Source organism: Ursus arctos, unplaced genomic scaffold (assembly GCF_023065955.2).
Source record: "Ursus arctos isolate Adak ecotype North America unplaced genomic scaffold, UrsArc2.0 scaffold_4, whole genome shotgun sequence".
Lineage (NCBI taxonomy): Eukaryota > Metazoa > Chordata > Mammalia > Carnivora > Ursidae > Ursus > Ursus arctos.
In genome coordinates this window covers 12,288,016-12,312,243 of record NW_026623056.1, presented here as the reverse complement: position 1 = coordinate 12,312,243, position 24,228 = coordinate 12,288,016, and the positions used below count along the sequence as shown (strand labels likewise).

Sequence of the window (24,228 nt, the reverse complement as noted above, 5' to 3'; positions counted from 1 at the left end):
AGAATCTCTAGTGACGGGGCCTGGGAACCTGCATTTCATAGCAGGCCACACTTGAAGTCAAGTACCACTCACGATCAATATTGATTCATTTATGATATTATAAAGTATGCCCATACCCAGCACCAACTGAAGACTTGGTCACAGTGGATTTGAAATAGGAACATAAATCCGGGGCTGTTGAACTATCTAACAATTTCAGCTCTTGTTTCTATTAGCTTCTGCTTCAATTATCCAATGAGTTGTCTCTCTGCCAGGATAAGCTCCGTTCTGTGGCTCTTGTGAAATCGCATAAGTCAGTGTGGCTCTCTGCTCTTGCAAAAGCCCAAGAAATGAGTCAGTACATGTAAAGCCTTAGAACTGTGTGGGGCTCAAACTAAGTGCTCGATAAATGTTAGTCATTAGTATTATTTCTCATTAGAGCAAGAAGAGCATCTGCAGAGAGCTGATGCTGGTTTCTCGGACATGAACTTAGATCATAGTATCAGTCTCCATTTGACTAGCGACGACTGACTAGTGACGATGGTTGGAGGCGGTCATTAAGATAAAGGAAATGGAGGATCCCATTAAGACGCCCTAAGTGCGGGGTACAGATCATACTCTCTTCTTGTTTTTGTTGTTTTTACCTGCGAAGGGAACGTAAGATCAGATATGACTTTACTTTTGACAGTTTAAATTGTTGTTTGCATCAGCAGAAATTACTCATATTGGGATGATGGTTCAGTTAGGGATTTATTTATTCTCCTACCCACAGATACACAGAGAACACACAAGTACATAGGCTGTTGTTGTATACTTTTTAGGTTGCTGTAAATTTTGCGCATGTCTCAATCTGAAAAGAGAGATACAGTGTTCATGAACATGGAGAATTTCGGCCACAAAAGAATTCTTAACTGTAATAGGTAGTGTGTAATTGAGAGAATGTGAAAAGAATGAGGAAGCAGTTTCTTCAACATGATGAAAGGGGAAGGTGGCTCTTTTTTCCTTGAGCAAAGCATTTGTTAAATGCAAAAGAAACTTACTATGGACTCTGGAGCCAGGAATCTATGATGCCAGCATTTGCAACAACGCCCCCTGTCATCTATAGATCTTACCACAGTTTATGGACACTAATGAGGTCTCACCACACTCATACACTTCAGACTGGGTTTTCTTTACCTTTTACTGAGGAAAAGCAAGGCAGCAAATGTTTAAAGGGTTATTTGAAGTTACAGAGCTGGGATTTAAACCCAGTCTCCAAAGCTTCTGGCCCAGAGAGGAAGGGGACCCACGTGGTGAGTTTGACAGTTGACTTAGCTGACATTTTGTGGAGCAGGAAGTGATCTCCGGCAACTCTGAGAGGAAGGAGTAAGCTAGGAGCTCAGGGATGGTCTAGGGGACCAAGAGCAGGGACCAGAGATCCTGATGTATGGCGAAGGCCCGTGTACCTAGCGTCTCTGACCACCGCACTCTTTCTGCCTTACCTGCCATGCTAATGAATACACGCAGTGGGACTGCCGTTCATACTGACTCCCCTGGATTTCTGAGACTGCGAGCTTCGAGGGAAGTGTGTGTGCCAGAGGGGAGCGGTCAGCTATCGGTGGGCAGACGTGAGTCACTTACCAAGTGAAGCCGCAGTAGGAGGGAAATCAAAGGGCAACAGGTTATGTTACTCCCTCTCACTTGTCATCTTGGCCCTCTTTAAAAAGGAAGAGAAAACAAAGCACAGGGTAGGTCTGGGATCAATCTCGGATGGCCAATTAGGTCAGCTACACCTCAGACATATTCAGGCCCTGACTTGTCCAGGACCCAAAATAAATGTCTGGGTCTATCAGAACTCTTGAATGGAGACTAAAAGTAATTTGAAATAACTCACTTTCTCTCTCTCTACCCTCTCAAGATGAATGTTTAAAGATCATGCAGGAGTATTTTCACATAAATGGAATAAGAATCAGAAAAGGGGGATGACCAGAAAGCCCCAGGAAAGGTTAAATGCAAGTACTGGGAGCCAAGTAGGAATCTCACAGGCTCAAACAGTATTACATTTCTGAGACTGAATCAAATGTGTAAAAATAGCATCGAATTATTTACCTCTTCCAAGAGAGTTACATACAAAATTGCAGGGGAACTTATTAGCAGAACTAAATCTGAAAAAGAAAGGTTATAGATTTACAAGGCTAAGTTGGAATAGGGGGAAGAAGGGAAAAAATTTTAGTTGCTGTTAGTTTTTATTCCAAATTGCATCAGTTCATTAGAAACAAATAGCTTATAAAGAGCTTAACACAACTCTAATAGAAAAATAATACAAGTCAGAAGTGTATCAACATATATTTTCTTCATTAAATAATATTAAAATAGTGACAGGCAGCAGTTAGTCTGGCTATATATACATGGATATTTACAGACAAGATTATGCTTACATTCTTGCTTACACCAATGTTTTGGAAAATGTTTAACTTTACTAAAAACATACACCAAAGTGTTCTATCTGACATTCTATTATCCACATGTTAGTAAAGCTACATTATAATGGTAATTGATGTTCATGATTTGAAGGTATTGAAAGATCTCCAAATGTCTTCTGGGTTATCAAAGAAAGATAAAATGATATTTCATACCGTTCTTTAAAACTTTGATGTAGTTTTAATGGTGAGTTATTTTATGGCCCTCGAAAATTTGGGAAATCACCTGTTGTATAAAAACGAATTCTCTTAATCGGAGCATGCAATTCACTGGAAAAATCCATTCCCTAAGCTTGCACTCGAAGAGACAATTTGTGAAAAAGGAAACGTGGTCAGGGTAAAACATTTCCTCCTTTTACAAACCTTGAACTGGGTATGTCCCTCACCAATTACACAGGGTCCCTGGGGCCCCAACTTTCCGCAAGCGGTTGATCTCTATGGCAATGCCCGGCTGCTGAAGCGGAACGCCGCTGACGAGCCGGAGGCAGGCGCTGGGCGACCGCAGGGAGAAGGTCTGGCTGCGCAAGGCGAGGCGGCGTCTTCTCGAGCGTCTGGCATTGACTGCTCTGCCTTGCCAAGAGTCCGCAGAAGCCCCCGGGCCAGCCTGCCTCGCCTTCCCACCGCGCCTGGTCGGCGCGCCCCGCACCCCACCCCGTGGCCGCCCTGGAGGCCTGGGTGCTTCTGATGCCTGCGCTGGGACTGGTGGCTCCCGGGGGGACCCCACTTCCGTCGATGCGTCAGCTTCACCCTTCCTGCGCCCTCCGCGGCTATGACTCGGGAAGGGAGTCCATGTGGCCCAGCCCCCGGGTCTCATGCAGCCCTTCAGCATCCCCGTTCAAATTACACTCCAGGGTGGCCGGCGGCGCCCGGGGAGGTAAGTCACCACCAGCTTCCATCGTGCTGGGTAAGTGGCTGGAGGGCGGCCAGGACGAGTTGGCGGTTAGGTTTGGTCTGCGTCCTCTGAGGGCGCCCACTTGCCATGCCTCCCAGGCGTCTTCCCCCCAAGTCCGGACATCAGGGGGCTGCAACCTTTCTTGTTGGTTTCCTCCTCCATTTGGGCTGCAAATTCTTGAAGGCCAGGGACCTTTTTTTAACTGACCCGGGGTTCCCTGGCACTAGAACATGGCCCAGAACATGTCCGGCGCTCAGTAAGTACCCCTTGGTTGAATGAAGGGGGGAGGAAATTACCACCGGCATTTGGTTCCCCTGGTGAAGCATGCTTGGGCCCTGGAATCACAGGCCTGGATTCAAACCTCAGTTCCACTCATTAACTAGCTACATAACCGTGGGCAAGTCATATAATCTCTGTCGGCCTCAACCCCTTGTCCATAAAGTGGAGATAGGAATAGTCCCTACATGCCTCAGCGTACTTTCTACGTACTTCTCTCTACACTCTTCCATTACCCTCTCTATTTTAACCATTGTTATTAACCATCCACTTTGACTCCTTAAGGGAAGAAGTGAGAAAGGCTATCTTAAGGACCTTTTTTTTTTTCTCCCCAGAGGAATGCAAAACAGGGGGGCTGAGAGCCTTAAATGAAGCTACAGTCCTTCTGTGTGCTTCTGAGTTTGGGCCAGTGGAGCCATCAGAACTGGGCGCCGAACTGAGAGAGGAGCCATGCCTGAGGGTGTTTGAGGAATAGAATATTTAAAGTTTGCCGGGGTACATTTCTCAGCCAAGTTCACACACTGTATCTGGAAATGTGGGTGGTTTGTTGGTGGCTCAAGTGGAGTTGGGAGCTGAGTAAGTGGAACCAGTAAAGACCACAGTGGTCATCACATTACCCATTTCCGTCATCCTGTAACGACAGGCATGGGTATTCGAGAAAGGAAGGAACGTGAGATAGAGGGGTTGGGGCGGAGGTGAGGGTCGGAGGAGGAAGACAGACCAAGGGGGAAAGAAGAGATAGACACAAAAACACTTCTCTCTTTGGAATGCACTAATGCTTTTGTGAAAAGACAATTACAGCGAATTACTCTATGGCAGAAGATCAAATGACGAACAGAGAAGGAAACAAGTTTTAATGCCTTGTTCATAACACAATTAACTAGATAGAAGAGCAGTTGTGTTCTCCCCAAAGCAATACAGTCTCCCATTTTCATTGCTGAGATGCGCAATTGGATTATTGCCCTTGCCTCTTGCTGAACTCGATGAACCATGCTGACTTTGCTCAACCTCATTTGCTGTTTCAAAAGAAGTTGTTAAACAATTTTATAATTAAAAAATAGAAGGATAAAAATAATTACCCAAGTCTCCTCTTAACACAAACAAATTACAGGGAAATATGAATTTAACATCCCAGTGCTTAGAAGTTACATACACATGTGAAAGGAGTGTCAGATGAATTACCCAGCTTTGATGAACAGCAGCATCTTTCTAAGGAACGCTTCTTGACAAGTCACAGTGTTGGAGGGAGAGGCTCTGGCTTCGGCAGGGATCACAGCCAAAGGAGCGCGTTCAAGCTCTTTGAAATCCAGTTTGCCTGAGGCTAAGCCAGAAGGTGCCTGGAGCAATGTGTGCAAAAGGGCTGGTGGGAAAATCAGTTCTGTCTGCAGGGAAGCCACAAAGGGGTTGGGTACAGCCTAGACTATGAATAAAACATCTCCAGGTAACACATTGGTTGGAAGTGGAAATATATTGCTGGCAAAAAGGAATAAAAATGCTATTTACTCTCTTACTGGCTAGAGAGCAAAATTAGATCATGCTGAAATGCTTTGAGGTCCTTGGATGAAAGGCGCTTATAAATACCACAAAGTTAATTACAGGGATGTTTATGGTCTCAGAAAACCGGAAAAACCCCGATAGTCAACAATAAGGAAATAGGTAAGGAATTTACGGCATATCCAATTGATGGAATACTATGCAGCCAATAGAAGGGTCGCAAAGAATTGCTCCTGGCATAAGAAAGGGCTTATTATGTTAAGTGAAAAGAGAAGATTAAAAAACCCCCACTATATCCAGAATGATCTCATTCTATCTAAAACAGTATAGAGGAGGGGAATAACTCAGTAAGTGAATAGAAATTTTCTCTAAGTGGTAGAATTGTGGGTGATTTTTGTTCTCTTCTCTCAACTTTGCCACATCTTTCAAGTTTCCTCACATGAGCGTATGAAAAGTACATTACTTTCATGAATCTTTTGACATTTGTTGAGGCTTTCTTTATGGCTCGGTTTGTGGTTAGGTCTCCTAACTCTTTCTTATATGTTTGAGAAGAATATGTATTCTGTAGGGGACAGTATTCTCTATTGTCATTTAGATAAAGCCCATGACTTCCTTTGCTCAAATCTTTTCCTCACTGATTTATCTGGTTGAGCTGTCAATTACGGAGGGAGTATGCAAAAGTATCTCATTTGTCAGTGGATTTGTCTGTTTCTTCCTCTAGTTCTTCAGTGAGGCAATGCTATTAGGTACGGATAAATAAGTACTGTTAGCTCTTCCAGGTGACTCTTTAATTAATATTATTACCTTCTTTACTTCTAAAAGGCTTTTTAACCTGAAGGTTCACATCAGCTTGCTTTTCTTTAGACTTTACCTGACAAACTTCCACCTTTCTACATCTGCGTGTCTCACGTGATTTCTCTCAGCATATTGACAATATTCTTGTCTTCTGGTTTCCATTCCTGTTATGGAGAAGTGAGATCTCAGCCTGTCATTCCATTTGAGGTTGATCTGTCTTTTTCGGTGGCTGCTTTTAAGATTTTCTGTTGTGGTGTCTCTGCAGTATCTCTGTGATGTGTCTATGTGTGGGTTTCTTTTTATTTTATCCCGCAGGGCTTCTGGAATCTAGGACTGGGTTTTCGTCAATTCTGAGGTTCTATTATCTTTTTAAAATATTGCTTCTGACTTATTTCTCTTCTTTCTGGAATTCTGAATAGACCTTACGTTAGATCTTTCCTATTTATTTTCCATGCTCCTTCTCTTCTCTCCAGTATTTTCCATTACAGGGATTCTATGTCTTATACTCTGGGTCTTTTGTGGTCCATCTCTCTGTTTACTAATTATCTTCTTGGATGTTGCTAATCTGTTAAATCTGTCCATGGAGTTTTTATTTAAATTATTTTATTTTTCATCCCTAAAATTATATTTGATTCTTTTAAATATTGGCCTGGTCATATTGTAGAGTCTTGCTCTTTTTGATATTTCTAATCCTTTCTTTCTTTCCTTAAACATATCACAGAAACATTTTTATATACTGTCCAAATATCTGAAGCTTTTCGTGGATCTGATTTTATTTTTTTCTCCCTCAAAGGCCCTTACAGTGTTTTATGACTTTTGAATGAGAACACATACTCCTTAAAATTTCATAGGATTCCTTTGGGGCTGAGATTGGAGGTGAGATCTTCCAGAGAAATTATGTATTTGCTTCTGCCAGTTGCCAAAAGGCACCACCTACTTGGGAAAACATTAACAATTCTTTTTTTTTTTTTAAGATTTTATTTATTTATTTGACAGAGCTAGAGACAGCCAGCGAGGGAGGGAACACAAGCAGGGGGAGTGGGAGAGGAAGAAGCAGGCTCATAACGGAGGAGCCTGATGTGGGGCTTGATCCCATAACGCCGGGATCACGCCCTGAGCTGAAGGCAGACGCTTAACCACTGTGCCACCCAGGCGCCCCAACATTAACAATTCTTAGGTTAAGGTTTTTGGATTTTTTGGGTAATGTGAACTCAGGCTGAAACTCTCGCAAGGATTATGTTAAGATAATAAAATCTGAGGGAAGATTGCCATTTCGTTCCTGTACTCAGCATCAAGGTTTGAGAAGGGCATTTTCCTTGCCATCTCCTATGGAGCTGTGTGTGAGGGGTGATTATTTCTAGTTCATTCTTATACTGAGTATGAGGTCATTGTCAGTCCATTTGTCTTTTTTGGGTTCTTACTTTAGCATAGTTTTTGTCCTTTGAGTATTTCCAACTTTTTGTAAGCTTTGACCAAAATTTTTTAGTTGTTTGCAGTTAGAGTATCTAGTCCACTATGCTGGTGAAATAGAAGTGTATTACTTTCATAATAATAAAAATTATCTGTGTATTCAGTTTTGGCAATTATACTATTCTTCCTCCCTAACATGAATTAGCTTCTTCACAAGAGATATATAAGTTGTCAACTTTTCATAAAGCCTTGGAATGAAGTGGACAGAAATATTAGAAAGAGAAAAATATAGTCTAGTATACTACCAGGTCTGTCTTATTTCTAAATTAGATCAGAATCAGGTTAGGCAGTTTTTTAAAATTTAAGTGTAATTGACATGCAATATCATATTAGTTTCAAGTGTACGACATCGTGATTCCACATTTGTGTACTTTGCAAAATGGTTACCACAGTCAGTCTAGTTACCATTTGTTGCCATACAAAGTTATTACATTATTGACGATATTCCCCATGCTGTAGATTATATTCCCATGACTTATTCATTTTATAACTGGAAGTCTTTACTTCTTGATTCTCTTCCCCCACATCACCACCACACCAAACTCCCCTCTGGCAACCACCAATTTGTTCTCTGTATCGTCGAGTCCGAGTTTTGTCTCATTTGCTTTGTATTTTAGATTCCACATGTAAGTGAAATCATACATTGTTTCTGTCTAACGTATTTCACTTAGCGTTAACACCCTCGAGGTCGAGCCATGTTGTCACAAACGGCCAGATTTCATTCTTTTTTTATGGCTGAGTGGAATTCCAATATATATCTTCCATATCTTCTTTATCCATTCATCCATTGATGGACACTTAGGTTTTTTCCATTTCTTGGTTATTGTTAATAATCCTGCAATGAACACAGGGGTATGTATATCTTTTCAAATTAGTGTTTTCATTTTCCGTAGATAGATACCCAGTAGTAGAATTGCTGGATCATGTGGTAGTTCTCTTTTAAGTTTTTTGAGACACTTCCACAGTTTCCCATTGTAGCTGCACCAATTTACATTCCTACCAGGGGTGCACGAGGGTTCCTTTTTCTTCACATCCTCACCAACACTTGTTACTTCTTGTCTTTGTCCTTCTTTTTCTATTTCCTTTGGGTATAAAATTAAATCGTTTGTTTCTTGTTTCTTGAGGTAGGCTGTATTGCTGTGAATTTTCATCTTAGAACTGCCTTAGCCGCATCCTGTTCGTTTTGGTATGTCATATTTCTGTTTTCATTTGTCTCTAGGTAAATTTTTAAATTTTTCCTTTCATTTATTCTATGATCCAGTAGTTATTCAATAACATGTTTTATCTCCAAGTATTTGTAGGTATTTGTTTTTTTCTTGTATTGAATTCTAATTTCATACCACTGTGGTCAGAAAAAAGCTTGGTATGATTTCAGTCTTTTTGAATTTATTGAGACTTGTTTTGTGGCTCAACATGTGATCTATCCTGGAGAATGTCCATGTGCACTCGAGAAGAATGTATATTCTACTGCTTTTGGATGGAATGTTTTATATATATCTATTAAGTCCATGTGGTCTAGTGTGTTGTGTAAGGCCAATGTTTCCCTACTGATTTTCTGTCTGGATGATCTAGCCATTGATGTAAGTGGGGGTGTTAAAGTCTTCCACTATTATTACTTCTACGATTACTACTGCCAACTTCCCCTTTTAGGTCTATTAATATTTGCCTTATTTTAGTGCTTCTCCGTTGGTTGCATATGTATTTATAAATGCTGTTTCTTCTTACTGGATTGACTCCTTTATCATTATGTAGTGCTCCGTTCTGTCTTTCATGACAGTCTTTGTTTTAAAGTTTATTTTGTCTGATATGAATATAGCTACAACAGCTTTCTTTTTATTTCCATTCATGTGGAATATCTTTTCCTGTCCCCCACTTTCAGTCCGTGTGTGTCCTTACTTTTTAGGTGAGTCTCTTGTAGGCTGTATATAGATGTGCCTCGCTTTTTTTTTTTCTTTTTCTTTTAATCCATACAGACATTCTGTACTGATTGGAAAATTTAGTATATTTACACTTAAATTAATTATTGATAAGTCTGTACTTATTGCCATGTTGTTAATGGTTTTCTGGCTGTTTTTGTAGTTCTTTGTTCTTTTCTTCTCTTTTTCTCTTCCTTTGTATTTTGATGATTTTCTTTAGTGTTGTTTAGATTCCTTCCTCTTTTTGTGTGTGTGTATTTACTATCAGTTTTTGCTTTGTGGTTACTGTGGGGTTCAGATATATCATCTTATGTATGTAACAGTCAATTTTTAAAAAATACTTTATTTATTCATTTGACAGAGAGAGCACAAGCAAGGGGAGGGGCAGGCAGAGGGAGAGGGAGAAGCAGGCTCCCCACTGAGCAGAGAGCCCAATGTGGGGCTCCATCCCAGGACCCTGGGATCAGGACCAGAGCCAAAGGCAGAGGCTTAACTGACTGAGCCACCCAGGCGCCCCATAACAGTTGATTTTCAGCTGATAGCAACTTGAATTACATTTAAACACAGTCCAGAACTACATGCTTACTCCCCTCTTCAGAGCTATTTTATATTTTTGATGTCACATTTTACATGTTTTTATTTTATGTATTTCTTAACTAATTATTATAGTTTTAATTTTACCACTTTGTAAGTGATTAATTCACTACCTTTACTATGTATTTACGTGTGCCAGTGAGATTTTTTTTATTTTTTATGTTTTCTTGTTATTAATTAGTGCTGTTTCTTTTCAGCTTAAAGAAATCCCTTTAACATGTCTCGTAAGGTCAGTGTAGGAGTGATGTACTTCTTCAGCTTTTGCTTATGGGGCAGACTTTTATCTCTCCTTCAGTTCTGAACGATAACCTTGCCAGGTAGTGTATTCTTGGCTAGAATTGTTTTTCTTTCAACGTTTTGACTTTGCCAGGCCACTTCCTCCTGGCCTGTAACGTTTCTGCTGAGAAATCTACTGATAGCCTTATGGGGTTTCCCCATGTACATAACAACTTGTTTTTCTCTTGCTGCTTTAAGATTCTCTCTTTACTTTGAAATTTTGACATTTTAATTATAATGTGTCTGGGTGTGCCTCTCTTTGGGTTCATCTTATTTGGAACTCTCTCTACTTCCTAGAGCTGGATGTCTCTTTCCTTCCCTAGGTTAGGGAGGTTTTCAGCCATTATTTCTTCAAATAACTGTTCTGCCTCATTTTCTCTTTCTTCTCCTTTTGGGACCTCCCCCCCCCCATAACATGAATGTTACTCTACTTGATGGTCTCTTAAGTTGTCTTCATTCTTTAAAATTCTTTTTTTCTTTTGGCTGCTCTGTCAGGGTGAGTTTTATTGCTTTGCCTTCCAGCTTGCTGATGTGTTCTGTTTCATCCAGTTTGCTATTGAATCCCTTAAGTATATTCTTCAGTTCCACTATCATGTTCTTCAGTTCTGCGACTTCTGTTTGGTACTTTCTTATAATTTCTCTCTCTCTGATGAAGTTCTCACTGGGCTCCCTCATTCTTCTCCTGAGTTTGGTGAGCGTCTGTATGACCATTACTTTGAATTCTTTATCAGGTAGATTACTCATCTCTTTTTCTGAGGTTTCATCTTGTTTTTCTTTTTTTTTTTCCATCTGGAAAGTATTTCTTTATTTCCTCATTTTGCTTGACTCTGTGTTGGTTTCTATGTATTGGGCAAAAGAGCTCCTTCTCTCAGTCTCAAAGGAATGGCCTTCGGTAGGTAATGAAACTTTTCATTCACCCTTTCCCTAGCTCTTGGTTGTCTGTCAAAATGTCATGGTTGTCTTAGCTGCCTGATTTATTCTCTGTGTGTCCCAGCTGTTGAGGGTATGTCAAGACCTGTTAGGGGAGGAGTTTCATTTACCACCTAGTTTAAGGCTGATTGGAAGCCAGACCCTCAGGCAGCAGCTGTAAAAGTGTGCAAATATATAGTCCTTTGGGGCTGCAGCTAGAAACCTAGCCGGCCTTTAGACCGGGTGATCTAGAGGTTTCCTGAATGAGAGTTGCAAAAATTGGGGCTCCAGACACGTGAATAAGCTCCTTTCTGGGAGGTCTTATTGAGTTACAGCAAGACCAAGAGGGTGTGCAAGGATTGTGTCTCCCTGCCTGTGTTCCCTGGGAGCACCTCTTAGCCTCTAGATATGCGGGAAACCTGAAGCCTGTACTTCAGGCTGAAGCTCCAGGCTAAGTAAATAGGCCTTTTTGACAGGAAGAGTGTGTGTTTCAGTCTGCTATCTGTGCATTGCCCTGGGGTGGGGTGGGGGTGGCCTGCCAAGAACTGTCTTTCTAATTAATACATTGGAACAATGTACAGTGGAACTCAGGAACACCAGCCTCTTGGCCAATAGGGTCAGGTGATCAAAGGTTGTCCGCTGTGTGGTTGCTGTCCACCCACACTGAAATTATGCCAGTTTTGCATATCAACACTTATACTTGGGTCTATTAAATCAATATATTGGAAGTGCCAGGGAGACCTAATAAGAAGCCTCTTCACGCATGGATTCCATGGGTATCTTACAACCAGCCTCCAGGATGACTTACAATACGAAGCAACTAAAGTCCAGTTTCAGAGCATGAGGGAAAAGACAGGGTATTGGTTCCTGGAAACTTACAAAATATCCAAATCTTACTTTATGGCTAAAACTCTTTATCATATTTGTTTATGAATTATAAAATGTACTGCTTCAAATTTCATTTAAAAACTTGTTTCCCCTGCCCATTCTCTGAGGGTGGGATGATAGAGGGTGAATAAAATATCAAAGGAGATTAAAAATCCCCAAACCATGTCCTTGATTCTCAAAGTAGTATTAACCCGGGAGTGCTGCCATCCTCTGAGGCTGGCGCTTCCCACGGCAAGCTCCTAGAACATCCTGGATTGCTCGACATTCCCCTCACTGTCTTTGAATTCTGAAGATATTGCCAGGGAGAAAAGGAGCGAGGGAGAGGAAGGGGAAGGATGTGGGGTAAAGTATAAAATATACTTTTGGAAGAAAACAACTAGCAAGTCCCTTGACAATGTTTTTGCTCAGCTTTAAATTTTAGTGAGCTTTTTATGCAGTTTGATGGTGTCTGAGTTTCTACCAATGTAACTGCATTTGTTTGGCTTAAGATTTTGTTAAAACTCTTAAAGTGGAAATACCTCTGGGACTCATACACCTACTGACCAAGGAACCGCAAATCAATGACAGTGACCATAGGAAGTGGTGGGACTAAGGCAAATTGGAGAAGAAATGCTGGTCCATAGGGACAGCCTCTCCTTGGCTTGGCCATCTGTTCATAGGCAGGAGTGTGGAATTTATGGTTTTTTTCAAAAGTCAGTAATCAGCATTTTTATGAGAATTCCACGATTTTTAAAGTGTTAGCAACTCCCACATTAAAAAAGCACACAGACAAGGCTAAAAAAAACACATCTGCGGGCTGGATGCTGTCCATGGGTTACCAGTGAGCAACCTTCGTTTTGGACTTTACTGTTCACTGGACCCCCATCGTGAAATAACTTATCACATCCTTCGCTGGTACAGAGCAGAGAGAGGGAGAGGAGACATGTAGGGCCATTCGCACAGAGCTGTGAGTGAACAGAGAGGAGGAGAAGAGGGGTGGGGGGAGAGAAGACACCAGTGAAACCTTCATTTTTCTGAATGGACTGGCTATGGGCCACCAAGCCCCGTGGTAGATGGCTGCCTTTCCATGTCAAAGAACAATATAAAAGAACAAGTCAAATCCTACTATTTCCGGATGTTGTTAGTTCTGAATCTGAACTTTTTGAGTCATTCTTTACATATGGAACTCAGAGAAGAATGTAAAAATTATTTTCAGGGGGAATGGGCAGTATCCCTGACAGATAAGCAAGTTCATAACACTTATTTACATAACACAAATGAAAACTACTTACAGGTAATTCTTTTCTAGTCATTGATTAAGCAGACTTCCTTACTGTTGTGTTATATGTAAAAAATATATAAATTATATTTTATAACACACAATTTTAGCTCATTTAGGTGAGCTTTTAGCCAAGCTCTTGACATGGGATTTCATTGTTGCTCTGAACCTGATCGCAGCCCTCAGGCGGATGGCAAATGGGACCATCCCTCCACCCACCATGCGTTGGTAAATGTTCCCTTTTCTCTATGAGCTTATTGAAATATCTTCCTCCTTCCTCCAAAGGACAGCCTTTTCTGCCTCAGGGAGGAATAGAAATATAGACCACACTGATGGTGACCTCCCAGACGTGCACAAGAAGCTACCGTCCAGTGCTGGAGAGGACCGAGCCGTGCTGCTAGGGTTTGCAATGATGGGCTTCTCAGTCCTCATGTTCTTCTTGTTTGGAATAACCATCCTCAAGCCTTTCTTGCTCAGGTAAGACACAGAGAAAGGAGACCAGGAATTTTCAATTCAGATCAGACCAAGCACAATAGTAAAGAAGAGGTTGGCTTTGGCTTCTTCAGCCCTCCTGACCATTGTCTAAGGGAAGATAGAATCATCTGTTTGTCTTTCAGGGCTGGGAGGCAGCTGGGGGTGGAGGAAGGGGTGATAAGAAAGTGGAAGATATTCCTTTGCCACTCCCCCTCTTCAATCTGAAAAATACTTTCAACAACTAATCCATACATTAGATATGCATGTAGGCAATAAATTCTTCCTTTAAGATATCAGGGGCATGTGGGTGGCTCAGTCAGTTAAACATCGGCCTTTGGCTCAGGTCATGATCCTAGGGTCCTGGGTTCGAGCCTCGCATCAGGCTCTCTGCTCAGTGGGGCATCTGCTTCTCCCTTTCCCTCTCCCTCTGTCTGCCACTTCCCTGCTTGTGCTCACTCTCTCTGTCAAATAAAGAAATAAAATCTTAAAATAAAACCAGACAAGCAGATATCACAGGGAATGGTTAATTTATGAGCACAATAAAAGTTATTTTAAGTTTGAGTTTTTTGAGTTTGACAATGTCTACCCAACACATAGTAGTTGCTCAAGAGATATTAGTTTTCTTCCTTTTGTTTTTAAATTGGTTTCCTTATTAAATACATGGAATAACAGTTATCATTTATCAAACATACACTATGTGCCAAAATACACTATATTTTATCCTACTTAAGTCTATAGCAAACCCATGATGGTAGCATTATTTTATCATTTTAATTTTCCTTTTATAAATGAGAAAGCTGATACTCAGGCCAAGTAACTTCCCAAGGTCACCTAGCCAGTAAAGAACTTGCCTGTCATTGTGATATAAGACTCCTTGCCTCCTAATACTTAATTGAAGTTTGCAGCAATAGAAGAGATGGGAGAATTCACTAGGGAAGGGGAGGAGCTGTTTTATTCAGAGGATGGCTTACACAACATGGGGTACTTTGAGGGAGGGCAGTACTGGGTAGGGGAAAAGCAAGGGACAATTTCCCTTAGGTTAGCCAAAGAGTGATAGAAGGTCAGGAGAATAGGGAGAGGGAGGCCTGGGAGTTCAGTGAAGAAAAAGGGTCATAGGACAGGAAGTAGGTGGCTTTTGTTATTTATCAGATTCATCTCCTGCCATTCCTAAGTTACATTATTAGGGCAATAATGTGGAGGTCCCCATTGCTACAGCACCACAGTGCTACTATTAGAAGTGTCCAGGGGAATTTTCCCTTTGGTATTAGCACCAGGATTCTCCTTCTGCTTCTGATCAACCTGCTTTTATTCAGTGGACACCAGGAATCTTATATGTAGTTGTATTTCCTTCATTACTTTGGCTGCTAGGAAGCTCAGAGCCAAATTTGTGGCCCAGTTCTCATAACCATAAGGGATCTTATGGTCTGCAGGATATATGATTGTACCTCACTCTTGACGTCTAGCTTTCTACCTCCCTTTTCCTATTACTCTCTCTCTCTCTCTCTATATATATATATATATAGAGAGAGAGAGAGAGAGAGAGAAGGAGGGGGAGATCTGTATCTATATCTATCTACCTATCTAGCTAGTTACATTATACATATCTATGTAAGCTGAATAAATTGTGTGTGTGCATGTGTGTGTGTGTGTGTGTGTGTGCATACATGTGCACACATGTGAGTGTGCTTGTATGCAGGTCCAGGTTAGATTATTTCTTAAATGTGATAGTTTGGGAGATGGGTTGAGGATATCTTCCACAGCCTGATACCAAACAGTGGCTCGTATTTAAATTTTTTTTTTTTTAAAGATTTTACTTATTTATTCGACAGAGATAGAGACAGCCAGCGAGAGAGGGAACACAAGCAGGGGGAGTGGGAGAGGAAGAAGCAGGCTCCCAGCAGAGGAGCCTGATGTGGGGCCCGATCCCATAATGCCGGGATCACGCCCTGAGCCGAAGGCAGACGCTTAACCGCTGTGCCACCCAGGCGCCCCTCGTATTTAAATTTTACTTTTCTAAGCATTTCTGGAAATTGTTTGCTTAAAGTAATGAAGTGAATGCTTAAGAGAGGTGCGTTCTCCTCTGTCTCTTGCCTTGTGATCTTGTGCCACCTCAGAGACTGGTTTTGCTCCACGGAAGGTGGCCTGGGTAGCTCATACCAGTCCGCACTCCCTTAGACTCCCATCTCTCAATCCAGTGATGGACCTTGTCTACTTGTGGGCATAGAGACACACAGTGTTATTGAGAGAACACGCTCATGTTTTCAGCTCTAAATACATCCCTGGTTCTACTTGAGAGGCCCGGTCTGGTCCTTGTGCATGGAAATTCGGAGAGCTTAAGTTCCAACACAGATAAACAGGCACCTCTGAAATATCATTTTAAGATGCTTAGTCTAAATAAGTACAGAATTTAAGTTTGTGAAAAAGCAGGTGAGTGTTGAGCTATGGGAAGAACCTTATTTTCCATATTTGTATTTTCACTTGCCCAACATTTTATTCTTCTTAGGCTACATCCAATGGTTTTTTTTTATGCCCTGGCCTTGAGATTATTTTAAAAGGCATGGTGTCCCAAGTTTATTAAAGAAAATGCTTACTCATGACCAAAGATCTCAGTGGGAGGGCAGTGTGAACCTAGTTTCAATGAGGCTTTTTCAAACATTGACTTTAGAATTTGCTAAGCTCACTTCTTGTGTTTAAGTCGCCAGGAAATAAACACGGGGACCCACCTACGTGTGTGAGGGCGTGAGCAGCTGGTCCTGTACATTCAATCAAGCCTTTCCTCTCACCCTCATTTACTTTATTTTAGACTTGTCCTCTAATCATTTTATACATATCTGTCTTTTCAACACCACCACAAAATCTTCATGGGCAGGAGTTTCGTCTACCACTTCTCATAGCACCTAGAACATTCTGTGTGTGTCGTACATGTGCAAATTCTCAAAGGAACGTTTTCCAAGTAAAACTTAATTCAGGGTAACTTCTTGCACCTCTGCTATGTGGGAGGCATGGTGCTTCATGCTTTGAGGAACATAAAGATGAATAGGATACACCCCCTGACCTCAAGGGACTTACTGAGAGCAAAAACATAGTAAGTTCGAATGAGACATTCTTTCTATGATTTCTATCTGCTCTTTGGAAGTAGAGAGAGTAAATGGAATTGTACCTTGTTACTAGGCTATGGTGACTAAGGGCCACACTGACTGTGGTTGGACCTCTTCCAAAGGCACGTTTTCATCAGGACAGGCAAATGGGTACATCTTGAGATGACGAGGCATGAAAGAGGGTGAGATTTCTGAGTATGTGGTTACAGTCATATTTGTCAAAGCATGGTTTGCCAAATACCTGCATCTTAAATACGGCTAAATATAGATTCTTGGGCTTCAACTCAGATTGACTGAACCCAAATCTCCTGGAGTGAAGCCATAGAATCCACAAATTCTTCACTCTAACAAACTTGCTCAGGTAATTCTGAAGTTTGAAAACCATTGATCTAAGGGTTGGTGTAGTTAGAAATATGCCAAGAGGTTCATAATTGAGATGAAACTTAGCAATTTGCTGTTTATTCCCTTTCTCAGTGTTCTCCATGTTTCCTAATCATTATGTGCCCTCTGTAATGGTTCTACCCTACCTTGAAATAGACAAATGCCTTGGGTTATCACATTAGAAACCTAAAACTGGGGGCGCCTGGGTGGCTCAGTTGGTTGAGCATTTGACTCTTGCTTTCAGCTCAGGTCATGATCTCGGGATCTTGAGATCGAGCCCTATATTGGGTTTCATGCTGGGCCTGGAGTCAGCTTGAGATTCTCTCTCTCCCTCTCCCTCTGCCCCTCCCCCCATTTGCTCTCTTTCTCTCTTAAAAAAAAAGAGAGAAATATAAAACTAAATTTGTAGAGGGTGAAGATCACTTATTTTTTTTTTTTTTTCCAACTGAAGCACTCAGAGAGAAGAATCAAACTGCACTATCATCCACACTCAGATCATGGATGACTGGATGGACTGTGCTTTCACCTGCGGTGTGGACTGCCGAGGCCAGGGCAAGTACCCATGTCTTCAGGTGTTTGTGAAGCTCGCCCATTCAGGTCAGAAAGCTCTCCTGCATTATAATGAAGAGGCTGTCCAGATAAATTCCAAGGTAATGTAAAGTTCATGTGATTAAAGAGTTCTAATTGTAGCCCCCCTTCCGTGCCTGACTGTCCCCAGCAGAGTGCAGGACCTGGGCCCATCTCTAGGGATAAATCTGTTTCCCTCCAGTGAACGCCTCTACAGTGGTCTAATCAGGATAAATGAAGCTAAAAGCATTCTTGGAGGGAAAAACAGAGTATATAGAATGGAAAGAAATTATTCCAATTTCGCAAACAGGTGTCTAGAATTTACAGGCTGAACCAGCAAACAGAGTCATTCATGGGCAGTCTTACTTTTGGAGGTCCCACTCCCCATCATATCAAAAATGTTAAAATGTACTCACAACCCATCTTAAATCAAGTAAACCATTTTTCTTATCAATTCAATTTAAAGATTATAATTTTGATTTCCATAGGTCACTAGATTGGCTCATACGTTTATAGTGTATATTTACACCCAACTATGAAAGGTAGGTTGTGTTAGATTCGTTGACATGCTATCCTTTGTTGTCTTTACTTAGGCACCAATCTGATGATTTCTATTTTCTGTTTTGGATGCAATAATTTTTAAGGTCTCAAACATTTCTGTAAGCCCTAAGCACAGTGCCCTGAGTGCCTAGTGGATATGCTAAAAAACCTCAAGCTTTTTTGGAAAAAAAAAAAAAAATCACCAGCTGACAGATCCCTTCACTGGTTCTGCCTTCTAGGAACCAAAGCCTATGTAGGACCCCTCTCTGTGGGCCTAGGGCAGAAGCCTCTACATGCCATCCCTTAGGGAAAGATTTTACTGTGGGAAATCAACACAACTAGGCTAGAGGCATTCATAGGCGTTGAAAGCACATAGTGAGCTCAATAGATATTTGTTGAATGGACAAAGACCGAGTGCCTGTATGCGGAGAGAGCATGGCCCTTTCACGAAGCTGGTCACTGCCTCTTCTGCAATGTCTGTATTCTAAGAATTCCTTCCCACATTTCTGCTTTGTGCCTGGAAATGGCCATTTCCCTCTGTGCGCTCCCGCCCACCCTTCCCCATGAGCTCTGCAAGTTTCATCACCTTCTGAGATTGAAACTGTCCACCAGTAGCTTCAGTTTGAAGCTCTTTCAGAATCAAACCTGTTGTTTCAACGCTTGGTTTTGGGGACAGTGTCCTCATCTTTCTTCCTCCTCCATATTCCTAGTGCTTTTACACGCCTAAGTGCCACCGAGACAGGAATGATTTGCTCAACAGTGCTCTGGACATAAAGGAATTCTTTGATCACAAAAATGGGACTCCCTTTTCATGCTTCTACAGTCCAGACAGCCGGTCTGAAGATGTCATTCTCATAAAAAAGTACGACTCCATGGCTCTCTTCCACTGCTTGTTCTGGCCGACGCTGACCCTGCTAGGGGGTGCCCTGATCGTGGGCATGGTGAGATTGACACAGTACCTGTCCCTGCTGTGCGAGAAATACAGCGCTGCGCGCAGAGATGAGGTGGGCGGCGAAGTACCTTCTGCGGAACAGCATCGATTCAAACTGTGGGGTGTGGGGAGGAGCCAAGAAAGGAGCAGAGAAATCTTACGATGGTGGCCAGATTAGAGTCTTGGCCTTCGGCTGCTGGGCAAGTTTTGCACCTGAGAACCTAATGACGCTTGCTTGCAGACTAAGCATGGAGAGGCAGTTCGCATTAAGTATGAGATCGCACACACGAAACAGCATTTTTAAAAAGCCTCAGGATGTGTTCCATCTATTCCGTTAATACACACAACTCGCCATCTTTTCTTCTACTCCACATTTCTTTCCACGTGGGCCAAGGCAGCGTTTTCCCCTCACGGCAGCATGGGCTCCAGGTAGCTGTGCTTGATCTAATTTCGGCCCTCGTGGCCCTGTCGGTGTGGAAGACACAATGAGGGCATCTACCTACTGACCACTGAGCAACCAGCCGCGTTCTCTGCAACAGAGCTCACATCAAAATATTTCTCGAAAGAATCTTAGTGAAGAGCGAGTCATTCACTGCGAGGAAGATAATGATCTGGTAGTTTCAAACAAATGTGGGCCTACCCTTCAACCTCCCCATTCATGATAAAGGAGAAAAGCTGCTGCCTAGCGCATTCACGAAGTTTAGAGCTGTTCGTACTCAACCTTGCCGTGTGCCATGTAAGTTTGCTTTCTGCCACATTGTTCTAGTTAATTATGCTTTCCATAAGCTCATTTTATTCTTTGTGCACATGCTGGTGGGAGTGGGAGAGACGGCCAGAAATGTGAAGCAGGGAGAGTCTGTCCCGGGTGGAATTTAACATTCATGTCAGATCATCTGCATTGTAGACAAGTCCCGCGTGGAGAGTCAGCAAATGTCCGTCCTTTATTTAGTGACTCCACTGTGATTATTAACTAATGAATGTCACAAGGCTCTCCCAACAGGTGCTTTCCAGAGTAAGCTGAATAGGAGTTGAAGACAGAGTTCGTTCTGAAAACCAATGTGCCTTAAAGTATCTTAAAATTTTACTAAAAAGTCTTACATCATGGACAATAGAAAGAATGAGACTTTTGAAGCAACTTTTATACGCAGATGTAATCAAAACAGAAATTTTGCTTCTAAGTCAATATTATGCCTTTTTGCCGTGGATTTCAAATCACAAATGACTAAATAGACTGAATAATTAGAGCAATATTGACTTGACAAGTAATGAACAGTTTTGGTGCTTTCTCCTCTTTCTACTGAGCATGGTAGAAAAAAAAACGTGTCTCAGAGGATTTTATGTGACTTTGTAGGCCGTAATTACAACTTTTCAGATATGTATCCTCGGGCAGTTCAGCTGAACTGAAAGGAAGGTTCAAGCCTCTCTCTTCTCATTTATAAAGTGAGGATAATCTCTTCCTTCATGGGGTTAAGGAAGAAACAAGGGAGAGTATGTACAACACCTCGCTCAATCTGGCACTTTGTAAAAGGGCTCAAAATGTTGGTAGATAAAAAATTGGTTGCTAAGTTTCAATATTCCCCAGCCTTATCCCTCTTTTGGGTATATACCCAAGGAAATGAAATTAGTACCTCCAAGAGATAATCTGTACTCCCCAGCTCAGTGGAGCATTACTGACGAATGGCCAAGATATGGAAACAGCCTGTGTCCATCAATAGATGAATAAACTGTGGTCTTACGCATACACACACTGAACACACGTATACATGAGGTGTGTATCCATCCATACAACGGCATACTACTCAGACTTAAAAAAAGGAGACCCTGCCATTGGCAAGGACATGGATAAACCCAGAGGGCATTATGCTAAGTAAAATAAGCCAGACACAGAAAGGAAAAAAATTGCATTTCACTTATTTGTGGAATCCAAAAATGGCAAATACATAGAAGCAGAGTAGGACATGTAAGAGTAGGATGGCGATTACTGGGAGTGGGGGAAATGGGGAGATGTGAATTAAAGTGTACAAACTTTGTTATAAGATGAGTAAGTCTAGAGATCTTACGTACAGCATGAAGACGATGGCAATAATACTATCTTGAATACTGGAAATTTGCTAAGAAAGGAGACTTCAGGTGTTCTCATCACACAGATACACACACGCCCACACAAAAGGTAACTACGTGAGATGATACATTGATGAGCTTGACTATAATCATTCGCTATACATGTCAAATCATATTGTACGCCTTAAATATATACAATCGTTATTAAAAAATAAAATAAAATTCAGTCAGCCTTGGTACCTTTCATTGGACAGCTGGTTATAGGGGCTAGGGTAGGGAGCTGTAGGAGAGGATTCCTTCCCACCTTCTCTTGGCTAAATATAACATACATTTAAGGTCCTGGACATGCCATTTAAGAGGTTACGGTAAATTATTTTGTATATCATTTTCCTGAAATAAAATAGATGTATGCACACATATTTTATAATTTTGCAAATTGAGTCTATAGATTTCTTAAGGGCACATCTCTAGTCCATTTCTTAGTTTGACATGCACCTAACAACAATTAATTCTTGGGATTTTTCTCCTAACAAATTGAAAACCACTGATTTGAAACCTAAAAAGTGAAAGTGTGAAACCTAAAGTGTTTCAATTGCTACAGTTTTCCACTCAGAGTGCGGCTACTTGGTTCTAATCTCATCTCAGGAAAGAGAGACATTATGCTTGGAGAACAGAGTCAATTTAGAACAATGTTAAATCAAAGTCACGCAAACCATTTGGCAAAGAAACAAAATTTAAGCAATTACTTGCTGTTAATTGCTTAGAAGTACAAAGTATCAATGCCTACATGTATTACTGGTCCAAGAAAAGCCCAGACTCCCCTTTTGCAAGGTTTACAATAACTGAAAGCTAAACCAGTTTGCCTAACCTCACTTTTAGGTTCTGGTCTTTAAATGACTTGAAAAGAAGTCTGTCTGCATATACAAACACATTCATACGTGTATGTGTATACATATATTTCTGCTTGAAATACAAACACAGAATTCCTTATGCTTAAAGGAAGTTAATATTCAAACATATTTCTTTCAATATTCATCACTTTACCGGGGCAGAAAAATTGGCTTTTGAGGCATAATAGTTTCAGGTTTTCAATCAACTGTTCTTAGTCATGACTTGGTAAGAACTCAAGTTCAGCTGAATTTTGATTATTAGCAATACTGGTTTGCTTTTAAGTATTCAAAAAAAAAAGGCAAAATATAATTATCACAGTTTTTTGTTTAAAATACACAGTACACTAAGGATTGTTTGGACACAAGTCATTTTTTCTTTTTCTTTTTTTAATAAAGAGCGTGATGTTACAGACTGCAAAGTTAAAAGAAAAGCAGACATTGACAGTTTCTGATGAGCACAAACAGTAAGTGCAGTCACAGGCCAAACTTCTTGCTGGGAACAGCAAGACTGGGAAGAGGTCTTAAACTTAGTGACACTGTATTATTCTGTAGTCTCAGTACAGTAACACATGCATCTTGCTGTGTCAAATCCTTTTTGGGCCATCATTAAAAGAACATTTAAAAACATTTTTCTCCTAATGAATGCATTATACCATAGGACTTCAATTCATTGAATGACAAAATATAGAGAAATAGATTTGCTACAATAAAAGGGGCCAAAAAAGGGTGGTGGGGTCTGCTTCTGGAAGCTTCCAAAGTCAACATTTGATGTGTTAGTAGTCTTCTTTTCGTAGTGCCACATTCTCCGAGATATTTAAAGTGTTATGTTCCAAAAGGATATATGCTTTTAGATTTTATTCAACCCAATTAAGCCCAAGGACAAAGTCACATTGAAACTATTAATTGTATTTGAAACTTAGATTCCACAGCCAAAAACATTTCTAGAAACCACATGAAGTCCAAGCTCTCCAACCACTCTTTGGAACAAAAATTAAAACTGACAAGAGGCTGTTCTTATGAAATTGATAGATCATGACTATGTTTGGAAATTCATACTAGAATTAACAAGTTTAGTCTTATTAAAGATATCTTGAGAAGATATAAAACAATGAAAGTTTTCTGCCTCCTTGCTTACCTAGAAGGAGGAACAAAAATAAGAATCACCTAAAAATATACATGGCTCTTAGCATAACCACAAAATCATTGTAGTGACAGATTAAATAAGGTTTCAGATAGATTTACAGACTTAACTGGCTTACGAAATGCATTAAAAAAAAACCTTTCCATACTTACCAACCTGAAGAATGGAGTCTATTGTTGGTAGTGAAAATCAGTTACCTAAACTACACTAAACGTACAATGGACCGATCCCCACCCCCCCACCCAGCCCCAACCCCCCACTAAAACTCATATGTAGTTGTGTAAAAATTAAGTCAGAAAATTTCCTTATGGCTCATAACTGTCACTTTATGCTAACTAGCATGGCTGTAATCTTAGCATGTCTAAAACTAAGGAAAAGGAATGGCGCTTCATGAATAAAAAGGAAGAGTGAAACCTTAAGTGGAATACTCGGATGAAATAAGCTTATTTAAAAACTAACATCCCAACTTGGGAAACTCCTAATAACTTCTAAACACTTCTGAACTTTAGAACCTGATGTTTACACCTTTTATAAAAGATGCCTCTTGACTAGGACTAGCAAGCAGTGTGTACACAAATAGAAATGTGTGCAAATACACACACACCAATTTCACTAACAATAAAGAAAAGAGAACACAACTAATTTCAAATGCCGAATTCAAGAATCTAGTACCATAAGCCTCCTGGCGCTATAGCCTTTTCCATGGCTGCAGCAATGATTAAATTTTAACCAAAAATTTTTCTCAAGTCTCCATGCCATTAAAAATAAGGCATGCCAACTCTTTTTATAAATCTAAACTACAGTGCTCTGGAAATTTCTGTAGCATCAGAGCCTGAAGTATTGAATTGTGACTCATTTATTTTTTTTTCTTATTAACCTTCTGAGGTAGAGTTACCAATCCAATTTTATCAGGACCGTAGTTATCTTGAGCTAAACCCC

The 24,228-nt window shown here is 40.9% G+C and overlaps 1 protein-coding gene across 1 annotated transcript; it reads left to right on the top strand.

The window, feature by feature from the left end:
• The first annotated feature begins 2,485 nt into the window (after window positions 1–2,485).
• On the top strand, window positions 2,486–22,831 carry KCNMB3 (potassium calcium-activated channel subfamily M regulatory beta subunit 3). Its single transcript, XM_026498352.4, has 4 exons — window positions 2,486–3,312; window positions 13,492–13,683; window positions 17,611–17,809; window positions 18,977–22,831. Exons 1-4 carry the CDS (start codon window positions 3,251–3,253, stop codon window positions 19,373–19,375), a joined length of 852 nt encoding a protein of 283 aa, XP_026354137.1. The 5' UTR covers window positions 2,486–3,250; the 3' UTR covers window positions 19,376–22,831.
• The last annotated feature ends 1,397 nt before the right edge of the window (window positions 22,832–24,228 follow it).